General features: G+C 42.1%; 1 protein-coding gene across 3 annotated transcripts in view; it reads right to left on the reverse strand.

Moving 5' to 3' along the window:
* The window catches only part of megf6b (multiple EGF-like-domains 6b), a 50,440-nt gene that overhangs the window by 15,191 nt on the left and 9,366 nt on the right, over positions 1–25,883 (reverse strand). Inside the window, exons 4-10 of one of the 3 annotated variants that reach the window (XM_088309145.1) lie at positions 24,133–24,237; positions 9,304–9,426; positions 3,720–3,842; positions 1,329–1,454; positions 858–980; positions 481–603; positions 260–397 (exon numbers count right to left, since the gene is read on the reverse strand). In XM_088309145.1, coding sequence (XP_088165271.1) covers positions 260–397; positions 481–603; positions 858–980; positions 1,329–1,454; positions 3,720–3,842; positions 9,304–9,426; positions 24,133–24,237 — 861 coding nt within the window. Of the gene's footprint in view, positions 1–259; positions 398–480; positions 604–857; positions 981–1,328; positions 1,455–3,719; positions 3,843–6,268; positions 6,544–9,303; positions 9,427–24,132; positions 24,238–25,883 lie in introns of those variants that run through there. The other 2 variants (XM_088309146.1, XM_088309147.1) reach the window with 2 other exon arrangements.

Here is a 25,883-nt window from a genome sequence, read left to right on the forward strand (position 1 = left end):
ATTTTCTGGTTCGGCAAAATTGAAAAGGCCTTTTTGAACCTTTCAGTACACAATTTAAATCCAAGTAACAACAGTCGATTCTGCATACTCACAGTTCGGCAACCACAGATTTGCATATCTGCTTATTTTTTATTTATTTTTATTTTATTGTTTGGTGGGGAGTGTTTCGCTAATTGCTAACAGCTAGCATAAAAACCATAAGTACACACAATTCATTTATTGAAGAGTTACACACGTCTTAATTGATGTGCCGTCTTACCAACACATGTTTTAAGGTCATCATGAAGGCGGTATCCTTGGTTACAGGTGCAAACCGGGCCACTGGTGGAATGCTGGCAATGGTGCGAGCAGCCGCCATTGTGGTTCTCGCAGCTGTTCACGATCTCCATCTCGATTCCTTTCAAAATAGCCAGCATCTTAATAGAAAATATAGAATTGGCCTGACTTTTATGTAGTAGATGAAGTGAAGGCAAAACCAACTGTAACACTGTTTGCCGTCTGATCCCAGCTCGTAGGCGGCGTTACAAATGCAAGTGAAGGAGCCCGGCGTGTTGTGGCATCCGTGAGCGCAGTTGGCTTTTCCCGTCCGACACTCGTCAATATCTAAGACAAAGAATGAGGATGTTGTTTATTTAGGTTTCTAGAATTAAATCAGCCAAGCAACAGCTAGTATCTCGAAAAAAAAAATCACATTGAGGTGCCAAATTGTTGGATTTGAACGATATTTGACTGTATATGAGAATATGCTGGAATTCTCAAAATGATCCAATTGACTTTGTTTCAGAGTCAGGAATCCCAACTCTGTCGCAACACATGCCTGTTTTAAAGACTTCTAATTACGCAGTCAGTGGTTTTACCTTCACACGTGCGTCCGTCTTCGGCCAGAATGAAGCCCACCCTGCAGTCGCAGTGCGCGTTGCCGCCGTCCGCCCGACAATCATGCATGCAGCCTCCGTTGCGTTCGGCGCAGGGATTCTGCACTGTCAAGACACGCAGGGAGTAAGGCTGCTAAACAACATGTGGTTCCAATAATGGGCCAAACACTCTAATGTGTCATTTCTGTTTAACTTGTGTCAGGAATGACATATTTCTGCTCAGCATAATTGAAAGCAAACAGCCCACTCGACCCAAAATTTGACCAGTAAGCGAGTTTCATTTTCAAAGGCGGTTCATGTCTGCTAGGAAATGTTGACGTCTCCCACATTGAAGGGTCCACATGCTGTCACGTAATTTACTATTGGCTTTTGCCGCCATGGATATTTACGTAACATGTTCTTCTATGCAGCGTAGTCGTGATTAATTCTTCTTTCCAGGTGGGGGGCACTTACATTTGCAATGCTTGCCATCTTCAGTCAACTCGTAGTTGGGCTTGCAGCGGCACTGGAAGTGAGCGGCAGACTGCTGGATGCAGTAGTGTTCACAGCCACCGTTGCTGAGGGTGCAAGAGTGGACGGCTGCAGAGCAAAAAAAAAAAAAGAAAAAAAAGTACAAAAGGGAGAAGTAGTTGTTTTCAAGTGTGTTTTTTTTTACAGACCGATATAGATTTTGTGAGGCTGATCCCAATTCCAATAATTGATCATATAAAATTCTGATAATCGATCAATCAATCCATGAATTAAAACAAAAAAAGTAATGAATAAAAAAATATCTTTCTTTTTGGGTCCGTTAATGAACTTGGATTGACTGTTTTACAAGAATTCTTTGTTTGCTATTTGTTTAACTTTACAACAAAGAGAAAAAAAAACAAATCTAAAAAATGAGCCAATTTGTTTCAGAGTGTGATGTTTAATGTGCCATCAGCACAAATGAGGCAAAACTCAAGACTTGATCTCCAAATCATACACTCTGATGAGGATGCGAACATAACCAGCTCAATCATCTCACCAAGCTGGACTCAATCACTTGAGTGAAAACAAGAAACCAGTCGATATTTTTCACTCTGGCAGGATGCAGTCAAGACCCATCCGTCAAAGTCGAACAACAAACCTCACAGAGCTTTCCAGTTTAAACATTTTAATGTGTGGCACGGAACCGCATACGATAAGCAAAGCTGAGATCGAAGCCATTCAAGTCCCGCACATCTGTAGTGGTAGTTTTCCAGCCGCTGATGCTGTCCTGATTGGAATGTTTTAGCCCTTTAAGCAGCCCTGCGTGTGCTCACGCTGTGAAGAGGGAAAAAAAAAAAACTTCCAGATATACAAGAAGTTCTCCATTTATTGGTGAGCATATTTTGCATTTTTTTCTGAAGGGCATCTGCACAGCTTTGCCGTGGCCGTCTGCAAGCTGCAAAACCTCACGGACGGGCTTTACCTGGCAGTCGCGCCACATGTGGATGCTGATTATCGGCGCAATCAGACTCGCAGGGACAGCGACGATGATGCGCTACAAATGCTAGTTGCTGATTGTGAAGGCCAGTGGCGGCTTTTTATATCTGTCTCAATTGGGAAACAAAGCATATGTTCTGAAAGAAAAAGCCTGGGTTCAATCCCTAATCACAGGTGCTCTTCAAGCCAATTTTGCAGATGGATTTTGTCCAGCTGTCATCGGTGAGCAGGAGCGTTTCTCGCCGCTGGATGCTCAACTGATTCGGACGCTTTCATGCTGTGTGATTTCACGGCCAACGTCTGCTTGAATCCATTTCAAAAGCAGCTGCCGACTAAAAGCAGTTTAGTCTGTGCGATCCGTTCCCATTTGCTCATTTGATGCAATTTAACGCATCAATTATAGTTTGCGGGCAGCGCAGTGGAATTTCTGGTTCGTAAGTTTGCTTTCTGAGTTTTGCTTTCGGTACCCCAGCCTCTAAATATTGATGATTGTAGACTAATAGGTGTGAACGCTTGATCATTTGGTGAGGAGTCCAGGTGTAACCTTCTTCTAGGCTAGGCAAAACAAGGCACATTTAAAAGCAATGTAGAAAAATAAGCAGTAAACTCAAATTAGTAAAACAATATATTGCGCAAGCGCATGATAAAAAAATAATTAATTATTATAGAAATGCTGTCAGAGACCTTACGTATAGGTATGTGAAAAAAACAGCTGGTGAAAAAAAAGATTTGAAACTTGGGGCTAACGTAATCTTTGTTGGCATCTTATTTAATTTGCATGCAGCATAACATCTAAATGCTGATGCACCATTTTTGCTTTGAAATCTGAACTCCACTAATTCACCCAAGTTTGTTGACCTCAGAACACGACTGGGTTTATATTCCATGAGCGTTTCTTTCGAGAAAGTGCGTGGATGAAATGGATGACGAGCTCTGTAAAAAATAAAACACAGATGGATGGATTCATGTTTGCGCTTGCCATCTGACTGTCAGACCATGCTGATTTGTTTGGCAGAACATCCACACAGTGTCCACTTAAACTAAGTTACGACAATCATTAAAAAAAATAAATCTCCCAATATACATCATTTATACGTTATAAAACCAGAAACTGCACCTGTTGCTTTCCGTAGGCATAAAATGCATGATCAAAGACGCTTTGATTTTCTTTGTCTTCTTTCAATACTACAATGTCTTAAACTAAATAACAAGTGTGTTGTCCTCTGGTGGTTGATGGTGGAATTACACCTAATATAAATACAAAATTGAGTTAACTGACCAAAAAAAAAAAAAAGAAAAATTGAGAAAGAAAACAAATTTTGATCTGTACCAAATTTAAGACATTGGAAGATTTGTGATGTCATGTCGGTACGTCCATGAGTGACATGTACTTACGAAGGCAGGTGCGTCCATCGACATGCAGGCGCGATCCCATTTGGCATTCGCAGTAGTAAGAGCCTCTGGTGTTAACGCATCTGTGCTGGCAGCCGCCATTATGGACCTGGCATTCATCAATATCTGCGGGGAAGGAGGATGACGATGAGTTTCAGTCGTGATACGGAAGCAGGAAGAGAGATGGGAGAGAAATCAGCACAATGTGACTAAAGCCTGTCATTATGGTCAACGAAATTCCAGTTGAGCCACTAGGCTGGTTGGAGGGATTACAAATTGGATTTGGAAGTACAAGACGAGGAGATGAAGGCGGTAGCTGCGATGCAAATCAAGCACAACAAATTCCCTCCATGTGGTACCAACTATTGGAACAGTTACATTCTTTCCCCGTGCGGGCAAAGCCAACACATGGAAGCAGGGACATTCCGCTTTGGCGCACCAGAAGAATGGAAACAAAATAAAAAAGAAGTTTTTTCATGTGAAGGAAGTTGCGGTGAGCCAAACATGACAACGATTTAGCTTCCTAAAGATGTCTTGAATTAAAGGTCAAAGAGGGGGTTTGCTAGTTGCTAGCTTCATTGCTAGCCATGTCAGACTGACCTCCAACTCTCTTTCATATAATTAACTCAAGTCAGTGGAAATTTCACAAAACGACGGGAAGGAAGACAATACCAGTGAGCATCTTGTAGCTAGTTCATGACTGCTAACGTAGGCAACATCAGAAATAACTATCGTCGCTAACTCCAGGTGCCTATTTGTAGCCACAAACTGCGCTGAGAATTCAGTAGTGCAAAACAATGTGACCTTTCTTGATTGTATTAATTTTTATGCGTAATCTGGTGTCGATTACTGTCTAGCGCTGTAGTAAAGTGTTGGAAAAAAATTGGCGTGAAGAGTGTTTTTGTCACACTGTGTGGGACAATGTGGCGAGTGGACAAGCGCATCTGGACCTCATCGAGCGCTTTGCGCTGCACATGTGTCTGTCTTTGTGTTCACACAGTGCACAGGAGGACACGCTGCAGCCGCAACAATTGGTACACTGGCGATGCGCATGACATTTTTTCACCTACCACAGCCCCGCTATATTGCAAATTTCTTTTGTGGAACACTTCTACCTGTCCGTTATACTCGGTTTTCTTTCAGGATAAAAGCAGAAACTGTCATGGGGGCGGAGCCACACATTTCTTCAGATGGATGGCCAGGGTGACAATGCACCATCCATGTGGTATGAGTTAGAATTCAGCAGAGCTGGGCACTTGACCCTTTTTTGCCGGTCAGTCCCCCGCCCTTGAGCTGCTTTCTCTGTACGGTTCCGGCCTCGACCCTCCGGCCTTATTCATAAAAATTGTCGGGCCCTGATTTATCGAGGGCAGCCATTTTGTCAATTTTGTCGAAAATGACATCACAGTTGCTCAAGGCTCAGGTAACGACCAATAACCTGTTTTCTGACGATGAACCATATTTGATTTGGGGGCGGCCATTTTGTCACTTGTGTCGAAAATGACATCACGGCTTGGCTCAGGTAACGACAAAATCACTGCTCACCTGTTTTCCAAAGCTGAGGCATAGTCGGTCGTTACCTCAGTCCTTAACGCTGTGATGTCATTTTCGGTCGACAGCAAGTGACAAAATGGCCGCCTTCTGACACGAGTGGATTTTACTGCTTAACTTCTATTCCCCAAACACAATATTAATGAGAATGCCGTGTTTCGATTAAAGGACCTGCATAGAAGATATTCTTGTCAAGAAATGTTTGGGGTTGCCTTCCCCTTTAAGATGACTAATTTTTAACAAATGGAATATTCTGTATCATCGCAAATCTATCACCCAGTCATTAACTGTGCCACATCAGGTTCAGCAATGAGGCTTCACAGTTCTGCCTTTTGTGCTAACAACACAAGCTGTGTTTTCAATCAGGCAAACTCAACACACGGATTTTACTGACAATAAAAACATAGCCAGTCAAAACGAAACAAGCAAAGAGGAAATAGATCGCCTTGCTTGTTTCCAGCAATAGTCATAATCCTTGACTTGACCCCGTCTACTTCTAGTCATGTCCCGCATAAGATACGGCGTATGGGGCACACAGGGGTCTTTAAAACTTGTATTTCTTTGTCTTCTGCAGCCAAACGTCAGCCTCGTTACGTGTGCGGCAGCTGGCAGGAGTCACTTCAGCACTTTTTTTTCTTCCCTTTTTCCATGCGTGCTGCACGCCGCAATTTGGTTTTGGGGAAAAACAAGCACCACTAACCACAAGAGTTGATGGCACGTTAGCGCTCTGTCCTCGCACACACACACGCAAAACACTCTTGGCAGTGCTGTGTTTATTATGTTCAAAAGCAGAGAAAAATTATGTTGGAATATTATGAGCCATATTTCCAGGATCAAAAAGATGCTTATCATTATTTAAAACATATTCTTGTTCCTGAGCAATGCAGTCATGTGATGATGGCAAGTTTTCAATGCGCATTCATCTCATGTCAGAATCTCTGAAGACTCCCAGACTGCACCGATTGCCCGATCTGGAATTTGGCCAGGAAGTCCTCACTTACCTGCAGCCCTGTGAGGCAGGTTGTTGCCTTGGTAACCATAGAAACAATGCGGCCTATAGCAAAGCCTCCTATAGGAACCGTACGGGTAGTTTGCAGCAAATGCAAAAAACGGCAAAGTTTCCATCAGGAGGAAAATCCACCATTGTGATGCCGAAATCATGTTGGAGTATTATCCTTCAGGGAGTATAATTAATAATGAATCAACATTTACGTGAAAACTCCAGTTGGAAGAATTGAAAAATCTAAAAACTGCGAGTGTGCGGAATGCCGGCGGGGTTATCTCTCATTCAGTCTAGACTGCCTCTGGAGTTTTGTGTCCTTCCATCTTCTTCTCACACTCTCACCCTCCCAAAGCTCCAGTGTGTCCGTCACAGGGAAGACCCCGCCTCCCTGCACGTGCAGCTCTCGCACTGGGCAACTACAACTCCGGACATCACTGTCCAGTAACTTGTACATTTTCATTTGGATGTATTTTTTTAACTATAAAGTACATCATTCTTAGTATTTAGTGTAAATTTCACTGATAGTAGTCATATTTTAAAGATAACATGCTTCCAGTTTACCTTTTATGAACCGATATGTTGAGGATACTAGAATTAACTCTCGTTCTCTGCAGGTGTCTTGGCTAGCAAAACCAGATATTGGTCTCAGGCTGACACTGACTTTAAATGAAGAAAGCGGGTACTCGTGGAGGATGGCAATACTTAAAAAAAAAAAAAAAAAGGAAAAGAAACACAGAAAGACAATGTGATAAAATGTGATAACGGTGTGGTTTACAAAAGGGGAAGAAATGTGATCGCAGCTTGAAAAAAAAACAATCTAAAAAATTACAGAGGGAGATTGTGACTAAAGGTCACAGCAATTTGCGACACAAAAGCTCAGAAAAAAAATGTGAGAGCGTGACTTGAGCGCAAAACGATACTTGAAGAACGCGTGTTTTTGGGAGGGAAACCAGCAGCCAGGTGTTAAGAAGCGAACATATGACGAGCCAATATGTTTCGGTCTTTGATGCTGACATGTATAAGGAAAAGAATGTGGGCTTTCAAATTTGCCAAAAGTCCTACTCCATATTTCCAATCCAAACATCTGACAGAGGAATGAGACCGCCCGAGTCTTCTAAGGTCAATACGCAGAAATGAGCCAAGCCAAAAACAGAACTGTAGCAAACAGATCACAGAGCAAACGTGAACCACCACATCGCCTTGACCGGATCGGTTCAGACTTCTGTTCCGTGCTGCGCTCTGATTGGTCAGTCTAAATTTTTGGAGGTGTGGTTTAGCAACAAGCAAATTTTTAAATGTGGTACAGTGATCTTTACACTAACACACAGCCACAGCTTGCTGTTAGTTCAGCTGCTTGAACGCTGGCAGAGCATCAGTCCGAGCGAGCCGTAAAGATTATTCGGCATGACGACTGAAATGTTCAACTGATGGCAGCATGATGGAATCCGCGTAAACATGATAAAAACTGAGCAGGGGGGCAAAACCTTTGCTGATGTCTTAGAAGTTTCCCCGGAGAAAAGATGATTTGTTGGTTGGCATGTTAACAATACCTTACACATGTAGCTAAAAACTGTTTTTGAAGTTCCTGTAAAGTGAATATAAATATGCCATCGAAATTTGCCACACCGAAGAGAAGAGTGATGTTAACAACCCTGACAAATTTGAACGATTGATAAAATTGCCACGTCCATGAAATGAGGCTTGAAAAAATCCTGAAAAATCAAGCCCTTGTCCTCGCTTTAAAATGCTGTGGGCATGTCTGCTGAATCTGTGATCATATGTCCAAATGAAAAATGGATGCTTCTTCATCTGCCATCTACATGCTTGAACGACTAAATCGTCGCTGCATAAAGCCTTCAGTGGCTTGAAGATATCCCACTACGCTTTGGCGAGAGGCGCTAGCCACCAGCTAGCTCACAAGCTAACAGGGATAGGCCTAGCAAGAATAACTAAAAATTGTGTCGGAAAACCACGGATATGAAAGATAGGACTCAAGTTTTTACATAATGTGGGGGAGTGGACTCATGTCGGATGCCCAAGTGTGTCACTGGGTACCATTTTAGCCACGCCCAAAAAGTTTTGAAAAGGTGCTCAACCATTGAGTACTTCATAGTTCTCTGTATTTTCTCCTTCTTACAATTGACATTTTTTACAATTATAGTCAAACATGGCTGATGCATCTAGAAACATGTCTCTGAATCACTTCTTTAAAGACCTAAGCTTTAAAATGAGCCAGCCCTGAAGTTGTTTTCTTCCCAAGGCTATGATTTCCATCTGCGACGATGTTCCCATCCACACTTACGGTAATTCTAATTTCCATGACGTGGAGAAGATCTCTCAATAATCATCCAGCCGACTATTAGTGATCATTTTGTCTGATCAAACTAACCGCACGCTGGCATGCCTTCGTCGCAAACATCAAAGAGTGGCAGAGAATAAATGGGAAGATGTCGGAGAAACATTTTGGGTTTGATGTGAGCATCTGATGTTATCTGGAGAAAGAACGCAGCTTTGTGATTTTTTTTTTTTTTTTTTTTCGGTCTGTCGTCTCCACTAAATTGGTTTGGTAGTTATTTACAAAACCATTTTTAAATGGCAACCTGGAATTTGCTAGGCTGGACTACTTGTAGCTCCACAAATAAGCCTCAAGAACGTTTGCTGTAAAACAATCAGGAAGTCTTCCTTTTAGGTTTGAAGCTGCCAATTTTGCCATTTGCAGGGCTTCAACGATCCATTTTTCCTCTAAATTGTGTCCAATTGGATTGGAGAATAGATGGACGCTACGAAATTTGAATTATGTATGCTAGAGAAATTAGGGGATGCTAAATTTGGAAGGTGTCCTCCTAAAACAAATTTGTCTCAACCAATTGCTATCAAATTTGATAAGCAATAATTTGCGTTTCCGTTTTTTACGTGTGGGCTGAAAATGGCAGCAAAGTTTGAAGGCACGCTATAAAAAAACAAACTCTAAAAACTCAACTTGGTCAAAGTTGGACCAAATTGAATGTAGAATAGTCATTAGTTGACTCTCACCTTGACACGTTTTGTCATCTTGGCTCAGTTTGAGTCCAGCCGGACAGCGACAATAGAAACTTCCAATGGTGTTGCAGCACAGCGCTTCACATCCGCCGTTGGTCTCCTCACATTCATTCACGTCTTGACAGGAAGAAGGAAATGAAAGTGTTAATATCCCCGTCGCTAAATTACAAGCAGATAAGTCACAGAGAGGTTAGATTTTTTTTTTTTTTGTATCAACACAGGAACAGGTGCCAAACTTTTGGGGTTGAAATGGCTTCGCCAATGTCAAGAGTTGATTAGAACAGCCATTGAAAATCCCGAGCAGAGATTCCAATATTAACAACCCAAGGAAATAAGACGCCTTTAAATGTTGTTTCTGTCACTTCTGTGAAGTTCATTGCAAAAGTGCCCTTCCAAAAAAATGATGAGGAGCCCCCTTTTTGCAGTCACTTTGCTCTCCTCTCCACCACCGAAATGTCATGCCAGACTTGTCATCAAGTCCACCAGATCTTATCGTTGTCGTCCAGACAGCCTGTAATAACAGTCTTGATTCAGGCGCTGATAGTGAAGCATGTGCCACGGTTGCACGTGGCAAATTACAACTAAAGAAAGGAGCCTCTATTATCCATTGAGATATGCAAATGCATTCAAGAATTCTTTTGAATGAGTAGACTTGATGACATTTTGCAGCGTTATCAAAAATGGGGATCTTGGACTGAATCCGGGAGCGCATGGAGTCAATCAGGAGGCAGCTTCCACACGGCCCCAATTAGTCAACATTTTCTCAAAGCCCCCCCCAAAAAAAGACGAGATTAGCCGCAAATTGGCGAGTAGAGTTATTCCTTCAGTTCACAACATCTGTAAGTAAAAAAATAATAATCCTTCCAACTATATATATCGCAGGAATTCTTTGTGAGGCTTGATTTAAAGGTACGGTTTGCAATTTACGTTTGAATTTTGAGTTTCAAGTGGGAAAGATGTGAATCTGTTATCTTGAATGTGTCATTTGGAATGAATGGAACATTTTTGGGAGGTTTCTAATGGTGAAAATATTTAAATTCGGGTTGTTGAAAATCATTCCCAAAGAGAAGTGAATGAGCTGGTAAAAATGTTGAATTATTGCAATATGTGAATTGTTGTGATGTTGAAAATCATTCCCAAGGTGAAGTAAACGAGCTGAATGATTCAAATTTCAAATTGGAACATTTTGAATCAGTTAAAGGAGAATGTGCCATTTGGAATTAATTTTTTTTTTAATACAACAGCATTGTAGTGGCACAGCTCCCATATGAAACCGAGACAGAAACAACCTCCATTAAAAAAAATAATTAATTAATTAATTAATTAAAAAAAAAACATAAAAAAAATGTGTATGGTCAATGATAGAGGAAAATATTTTCACTACTGCTTATGAAAACAAATGGTACTTATGTTTCATATGTCCCAAAAAAGGTGCCCACATTCTATCAAATGAATAAATAGATAAATAAATAAAGATTTTTTTTTTACACATTTAACCATTCACATAATTCATTAAATAATTGGTTGGTATTTGGTGTGTGTGTTATTTTTCCTTGATATACAAACACGAGGCCAACCTGTCCATTTTAAAATCTTAACGTGGCTCGCACGCGCAAGATCGGAGTCCATTATTTCACTTGGACGCAATCTTGTGGTAGCTTGGTAACAAGTAAGTCAGTTGACCAGTTTCCTTCAAGCAAAAGTAAGTGCAGTGTCAAATATATTTTGGGTTAGGTGCCAATTGCTCACAGATTTGGCAATTTGGCGCTCCAGTGAGGCTTTGCGTTTTCATGCAAAGCAGTGAAAATGCCGAGCATTGTTCTGCGTGGATAGCACAACCTCTCAACCATCATTAGAAGTAAGTGCTTACTGCTGTTATGTCTTCTTCGTAATGAAACAAAACAAACACACGCCTGAGAACCAGCTCCCAAAAATGTGCATTTCCCCACATTGTACTCTGCGTTCTGGAAAAGAACGAAAAATAAATAAGCTGGGCAACGACATGTGATTGCATGAAAGTTTCCGAGGCGCACGCTCAGCTGCAAGCTGAGAAGGTTTACATTCCAGCGCTGCATTGTGCGACTTCCTACGATAAGGACCACTGTTCCCGCGAGGATCACACTAATGTCCCGATTCACCCAGAGTGTCGAAGAAAGAGCTCGCTAAAACCTCCGGAACCGATATCATCTCGGGAGCCACGGGGCGGAAAATTGCAGCATTCATGCCGGATGAGCAGTTGGTTGGATGGGAAGGTGGAGGTGGGGACGCTATGGATACCCCAAACTGTTTCCTCTTAGGGAGGTCTGATCCGAAAAAAAAAAAAATCAGCCGCGAATGTTCCATTTACACTTGTGATCACCTCAGCTGCTTCTATTTAAGCAAGATGCGTAAAAATTCAATGACAGGGTGAAGATTTTTAAACAAGACAAATGATGTTATATTGCATGGATTAAAACTTCCTGAATCTTCCTGGGGGTTTTAAATAAAATGAGTGTGACAGGTTTCGGTCAAGGATCAAGAATTTGAGCACATTAATCACTGTCTTTCAACAGTCCTGCTCAGAACGGTCACGGTTGGATGAGGCCATCCTGTTGTGCATGCAAATGAGCCAAGACGAATAGTGGGGAATCCAAAGAATATGCTTTCAAGAATAAGTAGAGCAGTGTTGCCATGTATGTTTGAACCGGAGCATGCGGCGACCACGGGGCAATTGGAGGGTCATGTTTTAATGCTGGGCTTACGCAGAACGATTTTCACATTCCCGGACTAAAAATGGAAAGTCAGAAGGAAATTTTGCCGGGGTCACAACCTGCTCCGATCAGTTTGATTGTTTCGTGTCAACTGCTAATTTCAGCTGTCTTTTCCTAGTCTTGGAATTATGACAATGTCAAACGTGTTTAATTGTCTTTTTATTATAGTATATATAGTATTTTTCTTTGCGGTGACGTCACACAGCCAACAATTAATAGTTGAGCTCGAACAAAACCGGAAGCAGGAAACAATCACAAGAGTGGCATGGATGAAGAGGAATTGGCGGAAAAAACGCGACTGGAAATGATGGAGACGAATTTATTTTGAGTGAAAGAAGCTAGTCGTCGGGTAAATCAGGGGTCTTCAATCCTGTTCCTCAAAGGTTGGTGTCCTGTCTGTTTTCCATCTGCAACACACCTGATGCAAATGATCAGAATCGTTATTTAACTTGCTAGCTGCAGACCTTGCTGATTATCTGATCATTTGATTCAGGTATGGTGCAGCAAAGGGAGACAGGACACCAGCCCTCGAGGAACAGGACTGAAGACCCATGTTGTAACCCTGCAAATTTCACTTTTTTTTTTTTTTTAGTCTCAGTCTACAACTAAAAACTCAACAACTTGTCTGAATGTGGGCAGGTGTGACATTATAGTTTGCACTGGACTTTTCCAAATTGCAAGGTCTACTGATACTGACAAATATCTCAAATAAATTGTCAGTTAAGAACTTTGTCACATTGTGTTTCCTCTTGTATGCTGACATCACGACAGATTTCATACGCAGCAGTTGAAATGGCAGGTTGGTCGGAGTAGACACTGACATCCATTCATGCAATCATTTTCTAGAGTCAGCGGAGCCTATGAAAGCCATTTTTCAGCGAGAGCCGGTGTACCAGTCACATCACATTCATGTAAAAAAAAGAAATCGTCATTCAACCTAAAAACATGATTTTCGCATATGTGCGGAAGTATAGCAAGCAAAGGGAGGTAATGTAAACTTCACACATAAACTTTCCAAATCCGAAATGAGAAGAGGGTGATTTCACTTCGATCAAAACCTGAACGGATGGCTTCAAGACAGATTTGGCAGCTCACAAGTTGTGTAATTTCACACTTGATGGGTGGGCAGCCGCCCCAGAGACGCAAATATATGCATAGGAGCCATTAAAAAGTCACATAATCTGTCCCCGTTAAGAAACAAACCGCCCGTGAGATACAGCTGGGAATTGGATTTACACTCTCTCTCACATCTTCACGTCTGACCTGCAGCGCAAGCGACCCACGAAATGTTTATTTTCACCGACACGATTCCTTACATTCCATCCAGCCGGCAGCTTCGCCTCGAGCGCTGTAATAATAAAATAAATAAATAATTGAGTTGACTTCCCAAAAAAGAGCGCATGAATGTCAACTCCTGTTCGGATAAGCAGATGTTAATGACATAAAACCGAGCAGTCTCATAAAATGATCCAATTTGGGAGCTACTGGACAATTTATTTTTTGCCCCCTTGAAAGAAGGACACTTTAATTAAACATCGCCCCCTGCTGTTACATTAACACACATGCAGAGCACATTTCAGAACAGAATTGTTTATTGTCACAAGAACAATACAAATCAGTTTGACTTCTCACAATTAGCAGATGTTCAGAATTGTGAGAGTAGGTCAACATTCCACTGAAGTCACACTAAAATTATAAGCAGATGCATTTCATAGCTTGATGGTCAAAGCTGTTTTAAACCAACATAGGACAGCATGCCTTCCATGTTAATGTTGTGCTTTTTATACAATTTCCTCATAAATTCCAGTGAGATCATTTCGATCGCGTATTTAGCGCTAATGAAAGCAAACTATTTATAATGCACAATTGCAAGCCCCCAATCCCATCAACGCCGTTTTAAGTGCCTCATGGGTGCAATATCGTTCCTGACACCCTGTAATTGAGGATTGGGCCGTTTTTAAGTCGTGTTAACCAGAAATTAGTTTTCAAAATGTCCCCTTGAATAATTTAAGAGAAAACATATTTAAAGGCACTCAATGCAAAATCACCTCGTGCAAAAAAAAGTTGTATCCAGACAATTTAAGGGTATCAGTGTTGAGATGGTGAGGTGAAAAAGGAAATGTGGAAATTTGTGCTGAGGCTCCACAAGGTTTGCCAACTAAGCACTCAGCTTTCAGCTCACTCAGATAAGCAGGGAATTAAAACAGTCCTATTTCTGCAACTCTTGTTCCCAACACGACTGGTGGTTTGTTGTTTTTTTTTCTTACACTGAGAAGCTGCTAAGCAACTTCTTGCTAAAGGGTGGGAATTTTTTCATGTAGCCTAAACTCAGTTTTGGATGCTGCAGTAGTTTTACCCTACTGAGCTGCCATTTTGTTTCTGCTTTTAGACTCGTCTAGGGAAAGAGACATCTCCAACCAATGGCCAACAAGTAAAAAGAAGTGAAGATGTACATGACGGAGTTCTGTTATATTGGCTAGCTACATTTTGTGTCTTCAATTTGTTGCTTAAAGAATTAAACCACCGCAAAACACAGAGATGCTAACTAACGCTGAGCTAGCATGGCCGTTTTTTTAGACAGTTGTTTGGTTGGTTTAAATACGCAATTCTTATAATACGAATAGATAAAAAAAGAAAACGATAACTAATTTCAGTTTTGCTTTCATCGAACATCAGCTGATAAAGACCGTTTACTATTGTAACGCGTTAAGTTCACTGCCACCATAGCGTGCTCGCATATGAAGTCTGTGCATGGAAGTCAAAGCAAAAAAAAAAAAAAAAGTCACGCAACGATCTGTGCCTTGAAAACTTAAGTCGTGTCACTAGCAACTCTAAACATTTTCATCCTATTTCGTCCGGGATTGAGCCACTGCTGTATGCATCCAATGTTTGAATGTTTTCATGTAAAAAAGGGAATTCCGTTCCTACCAAGCAGCTGTCATTACCTCATGTCATTTTTTTTTTTTTGTCTCCCCCTTTAATTCCGCTACAGCTGGACACCTTTAATCCTCCACACTCACGGGGAAGTTCACATCACCTCCTTCAACACACACAAGCTTGAAATGTGTGAGGACTTCTTACTACGTTGCAGAACATCTTAAAAAACAAAACAACAAAAATGCAGATTGCCCCTAAGGTTCCTGACTTCCCGCGCTCATTTACACGGTCAGTGAAAGTTAAAGAAGTAGGGCGGCTGCGTGAATCACATTTTATGATGTGCACAGTTGAACAAATGCCTGTGGACCTCCGGGGGGGGATTGCCCTCTGACCTGTTGCGTGTGCTGTATCTGCACTCTACCTGTTGGGACCTGCTGCTCCAGCTTGTGACCCCGTAGGAGCTTTGGAGTGCCGGGGACGCAGAACACATGGAAACCAGAAGGAATCCCAAAATGATTTGTTGTGAACCTGTCGGCCTCCATACGCCGATCGCATGCGTGAGATATACTACGGCAGGCATTTTGGTGGGTGGAAAGTGGCCCGCGGCCATTTCGCCGGCAATGCGGAGGCTGTGATGATCGCTTCATGTGTCCACATGTTCATCTTAGCAAATTTACAGCTGCTCCACTTTGAAACGAACAATCCCCGTGGTTGTGTCCTAATTTAGATGCGGACAACAGCCGAGTGAAGTGACATTTTAATGGTCTTATTATAAGCTCGGCTTTATTATTTGGTGCTAAGATGCTACATTTTTAAGCGGAGTCAGCACATTAAAGATGCGGGCCACATTGGATTCGTTCATGCTGCCCATTAACACGAGGACCTCGGGTTGACGATGGATTTGCATTCCTAGGACAGCAATGTCACCTGAATTTGATCCGCATATTCAGAGAACATCGCTCTAAAAAATTACACCAAGCGCTTTGTTACGGGTCCAGCTGTTGTGAAATGTAGGCAAACTACGGCCCGGGGGCCATCTGCAGCCCATTAAACGTTTTAAACCGGCCCGCTAAACTTGAGAAAAATTAAATGAATAAACCCTGTTAAAGTTTTATTTTCTAAATACTGTGGTTTTTCAAAGACAGATATTGTTGTAATGATATTGTTCACTTTCATTTAAAATTTAATGAATTTTTTTTTTTCTCCGATGAGGTGAGGTTCCCAAAACACTCCATCCATCTGCTCCTGGTTCGGCCCCTCTGTCAAATTTTAGAACCCACTGTGACCCGCCAATCAAAAAGTTTGCCCACCCCTGTGCTAAATCAATAAAATTGTATTGTATAAAATGAAGGAGTCAGAAAAGAAATTGGTGCTACCTACAGAGCATTGACCCGAATTAGCCCTCCCGCGCCAAGATAACACGACCAATAACATCGTAGGTTTGCCTCGCGAAGCCAATCAAGAGAACAGAAGTTGATATACAAGACGACGATACGGACGTTTCCAGTTGCCCTGGCTGATTACTTCCATAATGATATTTTGCAAACTGCTGTCACGTCTGATTTGCACATACTTGAAGGCCTTGACGCCTGCAGCATGACCGGGAGTGGCCTTTCATCACGGACGGAGCCTAATGAGACAGGGCGGGAGCCCGGCGCACAATTATGTCAGATTAGGCTGCTCGGCAGGAAGTAGCAGCAGGTAGAAAGGAAAACCACGCCCTCAGAGCACAAAGTGCTTCTCTCTCATTAGAAACTCACGTCACAGGACGGCGTGTCACAGGGTTTTAAGTTGGGGACATGAAACATTTAATTCCAAATTTAAAGCCGCGCATATCACTGCTTCGAAGCACACAAAATTAAAATGCCATGACATAACTGACGATTGTGTTTCATCGAGGGCATTTAAAAAAAAAAAACATGCCAAGGGATGCACACAAAAAAGTTTGGAAATCCCTTGTTTAAGGCAGCCTCACCCGATTTTTTTTAAGCCATGCGCGCACCCCCTCTTCAACATTCCAAAAAAGGTAGCACATCCCTGCCCCCACCCCCTAAAAAAAAAGACCCAAATGATGTCACACTAAAATACTCTTGATTGTTACATCATATTTTGTCTACCCGTTTCCTAAAAGAAAAAAAAAAAAGACCTCTGATAGGAAAAAGGATCCCTCCCCTTCTAGAGCAACCAGGTGTAGAATGCGGGCGAGAAAACGTGGCCTCAAAGCTGACGCAGCGCCTGCGGCCTGTTTGGCTTCAGCCGACTTCCCGGTCACGCCGCGTTGCCCGCTAACAATATGCAGATTAAAGCTCCTAATGGGAAAAACAGACTAGAGGTCACTGACTCGGAATGGTCCATTTACGTTCCGATTCACAACGATTGCGTTCGCCAATGTGAACAGTTACGAGCGAGAAAACGTTCATTCTCACCCTGACCTTGTCCGGTTTTCACCTTCTGTTTGTGTGTTTATAATTAGAAACCCCGAATGTCGTAACTCAAGCCGAGTTAAGTAAAAAAGCAGATGTCACAGCTGGAATCTGTTAAACCCATTCTGATGGTGTAAAAATGCTTCGGAACAATCCCGTTATCAACATTTTCGTTGTCTTAAATGAAATAAAAACAGTTACAAATAAATAAATAAAAGGTCATCAGGATATTCAGCATAATAGCACTTCCAACGATAAGAGACTCGAAGAAGAGAGGCACATGTGGCTTTGATTTTCCTCCAAATCCTCCGTCAAGTGCTAGGCTTGCTCAGCATGGAGGTTCCACAAATGTTTGTCTTGATTGAAGTCAAGACGAGTCAAGAAGTTTGAGGGGGTGGGGATTTATTTTTACAATGGCGAGGGTCCAAAAGGCGGGCACATCGAAGGGATGGCTCTCATTACATTCCTTAGTGGTCCTGAATGGAATTTTGTGTGTTTTGGAAGGCATTTGTGACAATATGATTTCTCAAATTTGAGACGGATTGTGCAGGCTAATTTTGGGATCTTTGAATAATTTGTCTAACAAGCCCGTGCAAACCAGCGGCGCTAGCGTAATGCAGGGTGAATGATCTGAAGCGGCTGACTGGGAGCCAGTCACAAGAAGGAGTCATGCCCTAAAGTCGTAACAGGAGGTCGGTTCAGTGCATGGTGGCAATTAGTGCTGGCCTTTTTCAGGTTTTAATCAAAGTGTTACGCTGATTCATCCAAAATTAACAAACAAAACATGGATTTTATGCGATTGGGTTTTCCAAAATTATCAATTCAAAATATATTTGTCTTGTTTCCACTTCTATCACCTCAAAATGTAATTTTGTGCACCCGGTGCTTTCTTAAATGTGTCTAATCTGTAAACAAACACAAGGCAGCTCAGTCTCTTTAACACAATTCAGAGTGTTAATCCTGTTTTACGTTTCTGCAAAAATACAGAATATTACTGTTACGTTTGACTCAAAAAATAAATATAACCATCTATGATTATGTAACGTAATCATCATTCAAAGGGACACTTGAAGGACGTTACTTAAATTCAAGCCATCACAATCAATCATTTTATCATTCAATCCAATTGGAATGCGTCATCATTAGCACTGGAATTCCTGACAGGTTTCGCGACATCACGGCGACCTTTGCCCCCGCTCACCGGTCCATCCCCCTCCTGTGCTGTGCACGCAACGCATCGCAAAAGAGACGCACTCCCAAACGTCTTCTGAACAAGGCCTCGACAGATGTGAGGTCACGTTAACCTTGACGCACCACCTTTGACCGCCAGAAATCTAATCAGCTCATCCTCGAGGATGTTTCAAGAGATCGGTCCGCCCTCGAGAGACTATCGGCGACATAAAAGAGCCGTGCCTCCGGCCATGGCGGCCGCAAACACAGATGCCTGAGCGTCCCGAGGATTCTTTTAGGCAAGAACTACGTGAAGCGTTGCATGACCGGTCGGTCCGTCTGCATTGTTGACTGGAGAGCTGGTTACAACAGGTTTGAGGAACAATTTGTCTGAAGTAATTGCAGAGTGCAACGTCTATTGCAGGTTGAACAGGGAAACATCAGAAATCAGACTCCTCGATGACACATGGATAGCACATTTTCCCCCTCCCATCAACACTTATTGGTTAGCTAATTAGTTGATCAGTTACTTCAATGAATCGATTTTCTATCGTGTTTGTCCTTATAAGGGTTGTGGGTGAGTTGGAGCCAATTCTTGCTGATTTTTGGTGAGAGAAGTGGGGGAAAACATGGTCGAGTCGCCAGTCAAACACAAACTAGAGCAATACTGAATTAAAAAAAATGTACTTAAAATCTACAAAGAAGTGGGTTAAACCCTGAACTGAATGAATGAATGAATGCATGAATGAACGAATGAATGCTCCATTATTGAGGTCGAACAACCTTTATTTTTATTTTTTTTAACTAATTTCTTTTTAAACTGCACGGAAGAGGATTAGGGCCATGAATGGAAAAAAAAGGTTGGAAGGATTCTGACTTTATTCTCAGAATTCTGACTTTAGAGTGAGAAGTCTGTCTTTAGCGTCAGAATTTCCACTTTTTTCTCAAAATTCTCACTTTAAAGTCAGAATTCTGAGAATAACGTTAGAATCCTTCCAACCTTTTTTTTTTTTTTTTCATTCATGGCCCTAATCCTCTCCCGTAAAACTGAGAGGCGGCACCACATTTTACTCGGAAATGCTTTTCTAGTTGTACATCCATCCATTTTCTGTACCGCTTCTCCTCATGGGGGTCGCGGGGGGGGTGCTGGAGCCTATCCCAGCTATCTTCGGGCAGTAGGCGGGGGACACCCTGAACTGGTTGCTAGCCAATCGCAGGGCACACAGAGACGAACAACCATCCGCGCTCAAACTCATACCTAGGGGCAATTCAGAGTGTTCAATCGGCCTGCCATGCATGTTTTTGGAATGTGGGAGGAAACCGGAGTACCCGGAGGAAACCCACGCAAGCACGGGGAGAACATGCAAACTCCACACAGGAAGGCCGGCACTGGAATCGAACCAACAACCGCTGCTGTCTCCAAATGTGAGGCCATCGTGCTAACCAGTCTATATATCATCATATGAATTGGTATTTATAAAGTAATGCCTGATTTTATTACTTAATAGTAAGTCATTTTTAACATGTATTAATACCTTTGTCAAAATTGAATAATTTCCACATCTGCTGCTAATTTTTTCTTGTTATTTAACGCAAGTGTACCATCAATTTTGTCCACACCTGTAAGCATTTAAAAGAATGCCAAAACTGTTTGTGCTCAGAACACAGGCCACAGTTATACATAAACACCGTCATAAACAGTTAAAGGATACTTCGCAATTATACAAACATGCTTGAGTTGTTCATTCTGACAAAATCTAAGTGAATGCCGTGAATGGAACCAAGATAAAGTACATTACTTGTGAGGATAAACAGGAACAAAATATAAATCCTTTCGGAGATACAAATGGAATGCTCTCTCAACATCCAGCACTGTAACGTCTCAATCGAAAAGTACCCCCATTTGCAATAAAAATGTCCGTCAGCAGCCCATGTAAGATATAAACAGTAAAAAGGCATTCCATAAATCTGGACCCATAAAACTAAGTATACTCAAGAGGTAATTCAGTCCCGTACGTATTCAAGAAAGCTTGAAAGATAATGTGGGATTGCGGAATTGCAATGACCCCCGTAAAAGAGCGAAATGATGATTGAGGCAGACATAGATGGCAATATCAAGAAACACAAAGCTGTCCAAGCTGCAGCGATGAGAACAGGATCAGGTGACATGACTTGAAGTGTCTGCGATCAACTTTGGTATCATAGCCTCATTTTCACGTCCCATAACATCTTACACGATAAATCTGTTTTATGTTCGAATGCGCTTTTAGTCTGCGTTCCAACGAGAACGTCATGGTAGATCCGTGGAATTATTCACACTCTTTGAGTCGGAGGTCGAAAAGCTTTGAGCAAGGGCTGTTTTTAATGGACTACTTTTAAAGTGATGCAAAATAAGGATTTCAAGCTCCTTTAGCTTGACAAAGTGATTCAGAAGGCAAACTAGGCTGGCGGTGGCAATTTTTATGAATAAGGCCGGAAGGGTCGAGGCTGGAACGATACAGAGATCACGGCTGTAGGGCAAGGGACTGACAGGCAAAAAAGGGTCATGTGCCCAGCTCTGCGAATGGCAAACATGGCTGCGGTAAAACAAAGCAAAGTGCAATCTCCTTTAAGAATTTGAGGTGAAATTTTCTGTGAAGATGCTGATATGAGAACTTTAAAACATTTGAACCTGAAATGAAAAACATTAAATGTGTGCTAAAAAAAAAAAAAGAAAAGAGTCATTAAATGGTCTAAAGACACTCTGCTGCACAGAAGAAACGAAAACGTTGAAGTTTGAAAAGTTTCAAGAGGAGACAGTTAATCGGTTAAAAGAAGCAGGATTTGTTGTCTTTAATGGATACTGAAATAAATAAAAATTATCTCGTCGCAATTTACTTTTTTGCTGAGGGGAGGAGAGTCAGCTCAGCGCTAATCTTCCTCCTGGACTTGATCCTTTTTTTTTCACCTCCAACTGTGAAAACCATGCAGCGTCGGAAAGACGCTAACAAACAACAAAGGAGGAGAAGGTGAAACTGTGCTTCTGTTGGCCATGAGAGGAACTTGATGAAGGCATTTTTGGAACGATACAGGATGCTCGATATTTCGAAGGGATTTGATTGATTTTTGTGAAAGCGCAGCCCTCGTTGAGCGCGTTTGAGGCCTCAGCTTTCTCGTAACACTAATGAGGACGTGCACGATAGAAAATAGATGGATTGATATAACTTGTCAGTATCAGCGGAGTAACCACATGTCATTCTACTGGAACGTCGACCACGTTCACATGCAATCAACATTCGGGTTAAGGACAAAATTCCGATTTCTGAGTCAATTGGGAAAAAGACGTTTACATGGCTAGAGCGGACACATTGAAATAACCCGATTGAAATTATACGTCCGCTTCCATCCTATCTTCCTCCTCACTCCAAATGTGTGGCATCGTACTCACTCGCGCTTTCGACAAGTTTTCTTTATCACTCCTTGAGTATTTCCGGTGGGCTGCACGCCAAACACCGTGCATACAAGCACTTCCGCTACTACGGAGATTGCTTGCGGTTGAGCGTGCGCGGAGTGTCCCGAGCAATCGGGGTATTCCGTTCGGAGTATATATGAGCAAATATAGGCATGATATTTGGAATTTTGAAAATCGGAATAAGGGCATATTTAAGTTAATGTGTACGTTGACATAAAAAAATTTAAAAGAAAAATTCAAACTGCCTATATTTGTGTTTTAAAATCTTTCCTGACTTCATGTAGATCTGCAATGCCATGCAAGGCATGTTTTTACACACCACACAGCTTATCTACGAGGCATTTTCAGCTTCCTCGGTAGGTGTTGCGGAATTGGTTAGTTCAACAGAGCTCAGCAGTTAAAGTGAGCAACGGCACAAAGGAACTGAAGAAAGTGAACTCATTTAGCTAGCCTTTTTAGCTTTTTTTTTTTCATGTGTCAGGGAAGCATGATCCCTGACACCCCCCCCCCCCCACCTCAAATGAGTTACAACCGCAGCGTTCATGAACAGCAGGCGTGTGTTTACTGGAAATAGAGTCAGTAACCTTATTGTATATCCCGCCGTTGCCATATGCTGTGTCACATTAAAGAGGAAACGCCAGCGTCGACATGCGTTCCCGTGGATAATGAAGCATGAAGTAATCAGAAGCAACTCAGCTCGGCTTAGGCACCGCGCAGAGCTCTGATCACATAAACGGGCTGTCAGTGCCGGATTGCCGCGGTTTGATCACGAGCGCCTGAACAAGCACGGAGGGGGGCGAATGTTTGCGCTATGGTGTCATGAAGACACATCTGCGGCACTCCAGAGCGCTTGGGAAAATAGAGCAAGGTGGTTTCGTCGCCTCAAAGTGATCCTCCCGCGTCCGAGTGGGGGAGTGGAGTGGTGGTGGTGGTGGGGGGGGGGAGGTCATTCTCGGACAGTGTCGACACTTGCAGGAATTTCCTGTCGCGTGGTGCGTTATCAGGAAAAAAAAAAAAAAAAGAACAGACCTCCGCTGTTTCAGTTTAGCAGCTCAAATTCAACAATGGGGTCTCTGGTGATAAAAGGTTTGCTCGGCTGGTCAAGAAGTCAAAATGCTGAGGTGGCAACAATCCCATTCACGTGAAGAAAGAGGCCATCCATCCAACTTCAATGGCGCTTGTCCTTGTTAGGGTCGCGGGTGAGCGGCAGAATAACTCGGCAGACAATTCCATTCCGACCTCATGTCTTGTTACTATTTTTAGAAAATGGAGTGAACGTTCAAAGAATATTCTTTTAACACCTCTGACAACATTCACATATTTCTCTTAAATAGTCCTGCTATGTCTTTGTGAATGATACAGCAAAGAATTAAAGACAAGATGTTGTTGCTGTCTTTTTCTGATGCATGGACTTAACTGAACTTTTTTTTTCGCAAGCAAAACAATACTGCCACTGAAGACCTGAGATTGTCGAAATCTCCTCATCATTTTGTGGACGTGTCACAATCAACACTTGAGTTATGACATCATCTTTGACTGTCAGATTCTGATTCGTGGGATGGAAAAGACGGGTGATAGAGCGGAATGTCGATTATGGAACACTTTGAAGCGTGTGATTCATCCAAAAACAAGCGTGGTAGATTCATTGATTGGGTTTGAAGAGAACGTTTTGATTTTATTACTCTGTATCGACAAGTCGATTCGTCGGTCTTCCAATCGGTAAAATTTACCATTTTTGACGCGCCTGACTGCTACTTCTACTCGTGAAAGATAATTCGCCAGACAATGAAGCTCTGTGAGGTGAATGCAGAATTGAGTCATTCCAGGCTGTGATTATTAGAAAAGAAAATTTGGTACTGTATGTAAGAAATGTTTCATATAATGCAGGGAGGAATTTAAGACAAGACAAATCTGTTCTGGAATAATGGCCAGAAAGAGGAGATTTTTTTTTAACAACATGACAACTTTCTGGATGTAAAATCTTCCCACGTCATCATTTTGTCAAGGCGTCATAATCAACGGGTGTTAAAAGTTGATCTTTCACCGTCAGCTTCTCATTCGGGAGATAGAAAATATTCGTGCACATGCTCAATTTTAAAATTTGATTTTTTTGGGGAGGGATTTTTTTATTTTTTTAAAGGTCACCACTCACCATATTGGCAGCTGGGCCCATCAAACCCGGCAGGACAGTCGCATAGCTGGGCGGATCCCTCTCGACACTTGCCGCCATTGAAGCACACGCCGTAGCGACACACAGCTGCACGACAAAAACAAACAAACACAGGTAAGTGAAATGTCACAACATCTGCAAAGCTGCTGCGATCAAATCCTTATCGCCAGACTGTTGACTCCTGAGTAAAGCAGGACTTGGAGACTCCTCCAGAATCTTGACACTTGGCTCCAACTGTAACGTTTTCATTCCGACGGCCCAAATGCAGGGTAGCATCACACCGGAATGCTTCCCACAAGGCGATTAGATAAGAACTGAACTTTTTGATGAAATGTCACTGACCCAATGGTAATGTCAACATTTAAGTATATGTAAGTACAAGTATATTTCATTTATTAACATTTGCGGTCTTTGGGTACGGGACTTGTACAACACAGCCAGTTTCCAATTCGAGCTGAGAACGAGCAGGTGTAGGCTACTTGCCGTAGCTGGTAAGACAGTTTTATCGCAAGCCCTCGACACCTGAATGACTGCCGATGTTCAGGCATTATGTTTGATGTTCATAATTTTTTGGGGTTAAAGTATTTTTTTTCACATTTTTGCAATAACAGGGGTTGAATATTCAAGTTGTTTAAATAGATATATTGATTCAACTTCTGATCAAATCGTTAATCGAGTATCGTTTTTTTTTTTTTTCAAAACGTGCTGATTGACCCCCAAAAACCTGATTGCATAAAACCTTGTAAGATTTATTAAACACTTCCAAATATTATTAAAAGAATTGCAAGTATGCTGCATGCAAAAAAAATAAACTGGACTGCGCGATCTAAGAAATTGCAGTGGATCCGATGAAGCCAATTTGATGAAGTTTTGAGTAAGGGATAGCCTGCAAAAAGGCAATTCATTTTTTTGAAGAATAAAAAAACCCTGCAAAGGTGAAACAAAGTAAAATAAAAATATCAATGAAGTCAGGGCATAATGGAGCATTTTTCCGCCCTTCTGGTCAAAAATCAGCAAAGACTACACAAAGGATTATCTGGAGAAATGATCCTGCGTGTAGGGTGTGACTTGGGCCAGACAATCTGAAATGTTTAAAGCAGACAACACAAATACCGATAAATGAGCATTTTCTAAGCAGTCAACAGCAAGCTTAGCTTTTCTAGTTCTTCTTCTTTGCATTTTCTGGTAGTCTGGATGCTTTGTGGCTCAATGCTGCCTCTCACAGGTCAATCTTGGTACTACAGCAGCCCACAATTGCCAGTGGAGATATGGTAATGTGAGCATAGGAGCAGTAAAACCGTATGGGATCTCTCGTGGTTTTAAAAATGGGTTAAGATGTTAAAAACTGCCACTTCCAATTTGACATTTCCCCGACATAATTACCACCACAGGCTAAATTGGGGAAATTGCTCTGTAATGTAAATTGTTAGTACCACTTTAATTACACCCAGACAACTCTATAACTCTATTTAGATTTAAAGAGAATCTGTTTCTCCGCCAACAGAGTGTAAACGCTGCTTTAGGTTATTAAAAACACACGTTGGATGAGGTGTTAGCAGGCCGGCTTTAGGGGGAGCATGTCCGCCATGGGGAATGACATCTCCACACAAAGGACGTGGAGGGTCCTAACAAGCACAATTGAGAGCAAACTTCCAGCCAAAACATCCGCATTTCGTCGAGGCGTCAGACAACGGCCGAGCACTCGGGGACCCTCCAGACGGTCAGCGCCGCTC

This window comes from Idiotropiscis lumnitzeri, chromosome 11 (genome assembly GCF_059441095.1).
Source record: "Idiotropiscis lumnitzeri isolate Australia: NSW breed Sydney's pygmy pipehorse chromosome 11, RoL_Ilum_1.0, whole genome shotgun sequence".
NCBI classification, from domain to species: domain Eukaryota; kingdom Metazoa; phylum Chordata; class Actinopteri; order Syngnathiformes; family Syngnathidae; genus Idiotropiscis; species Idiotropiscis lumnitzeri.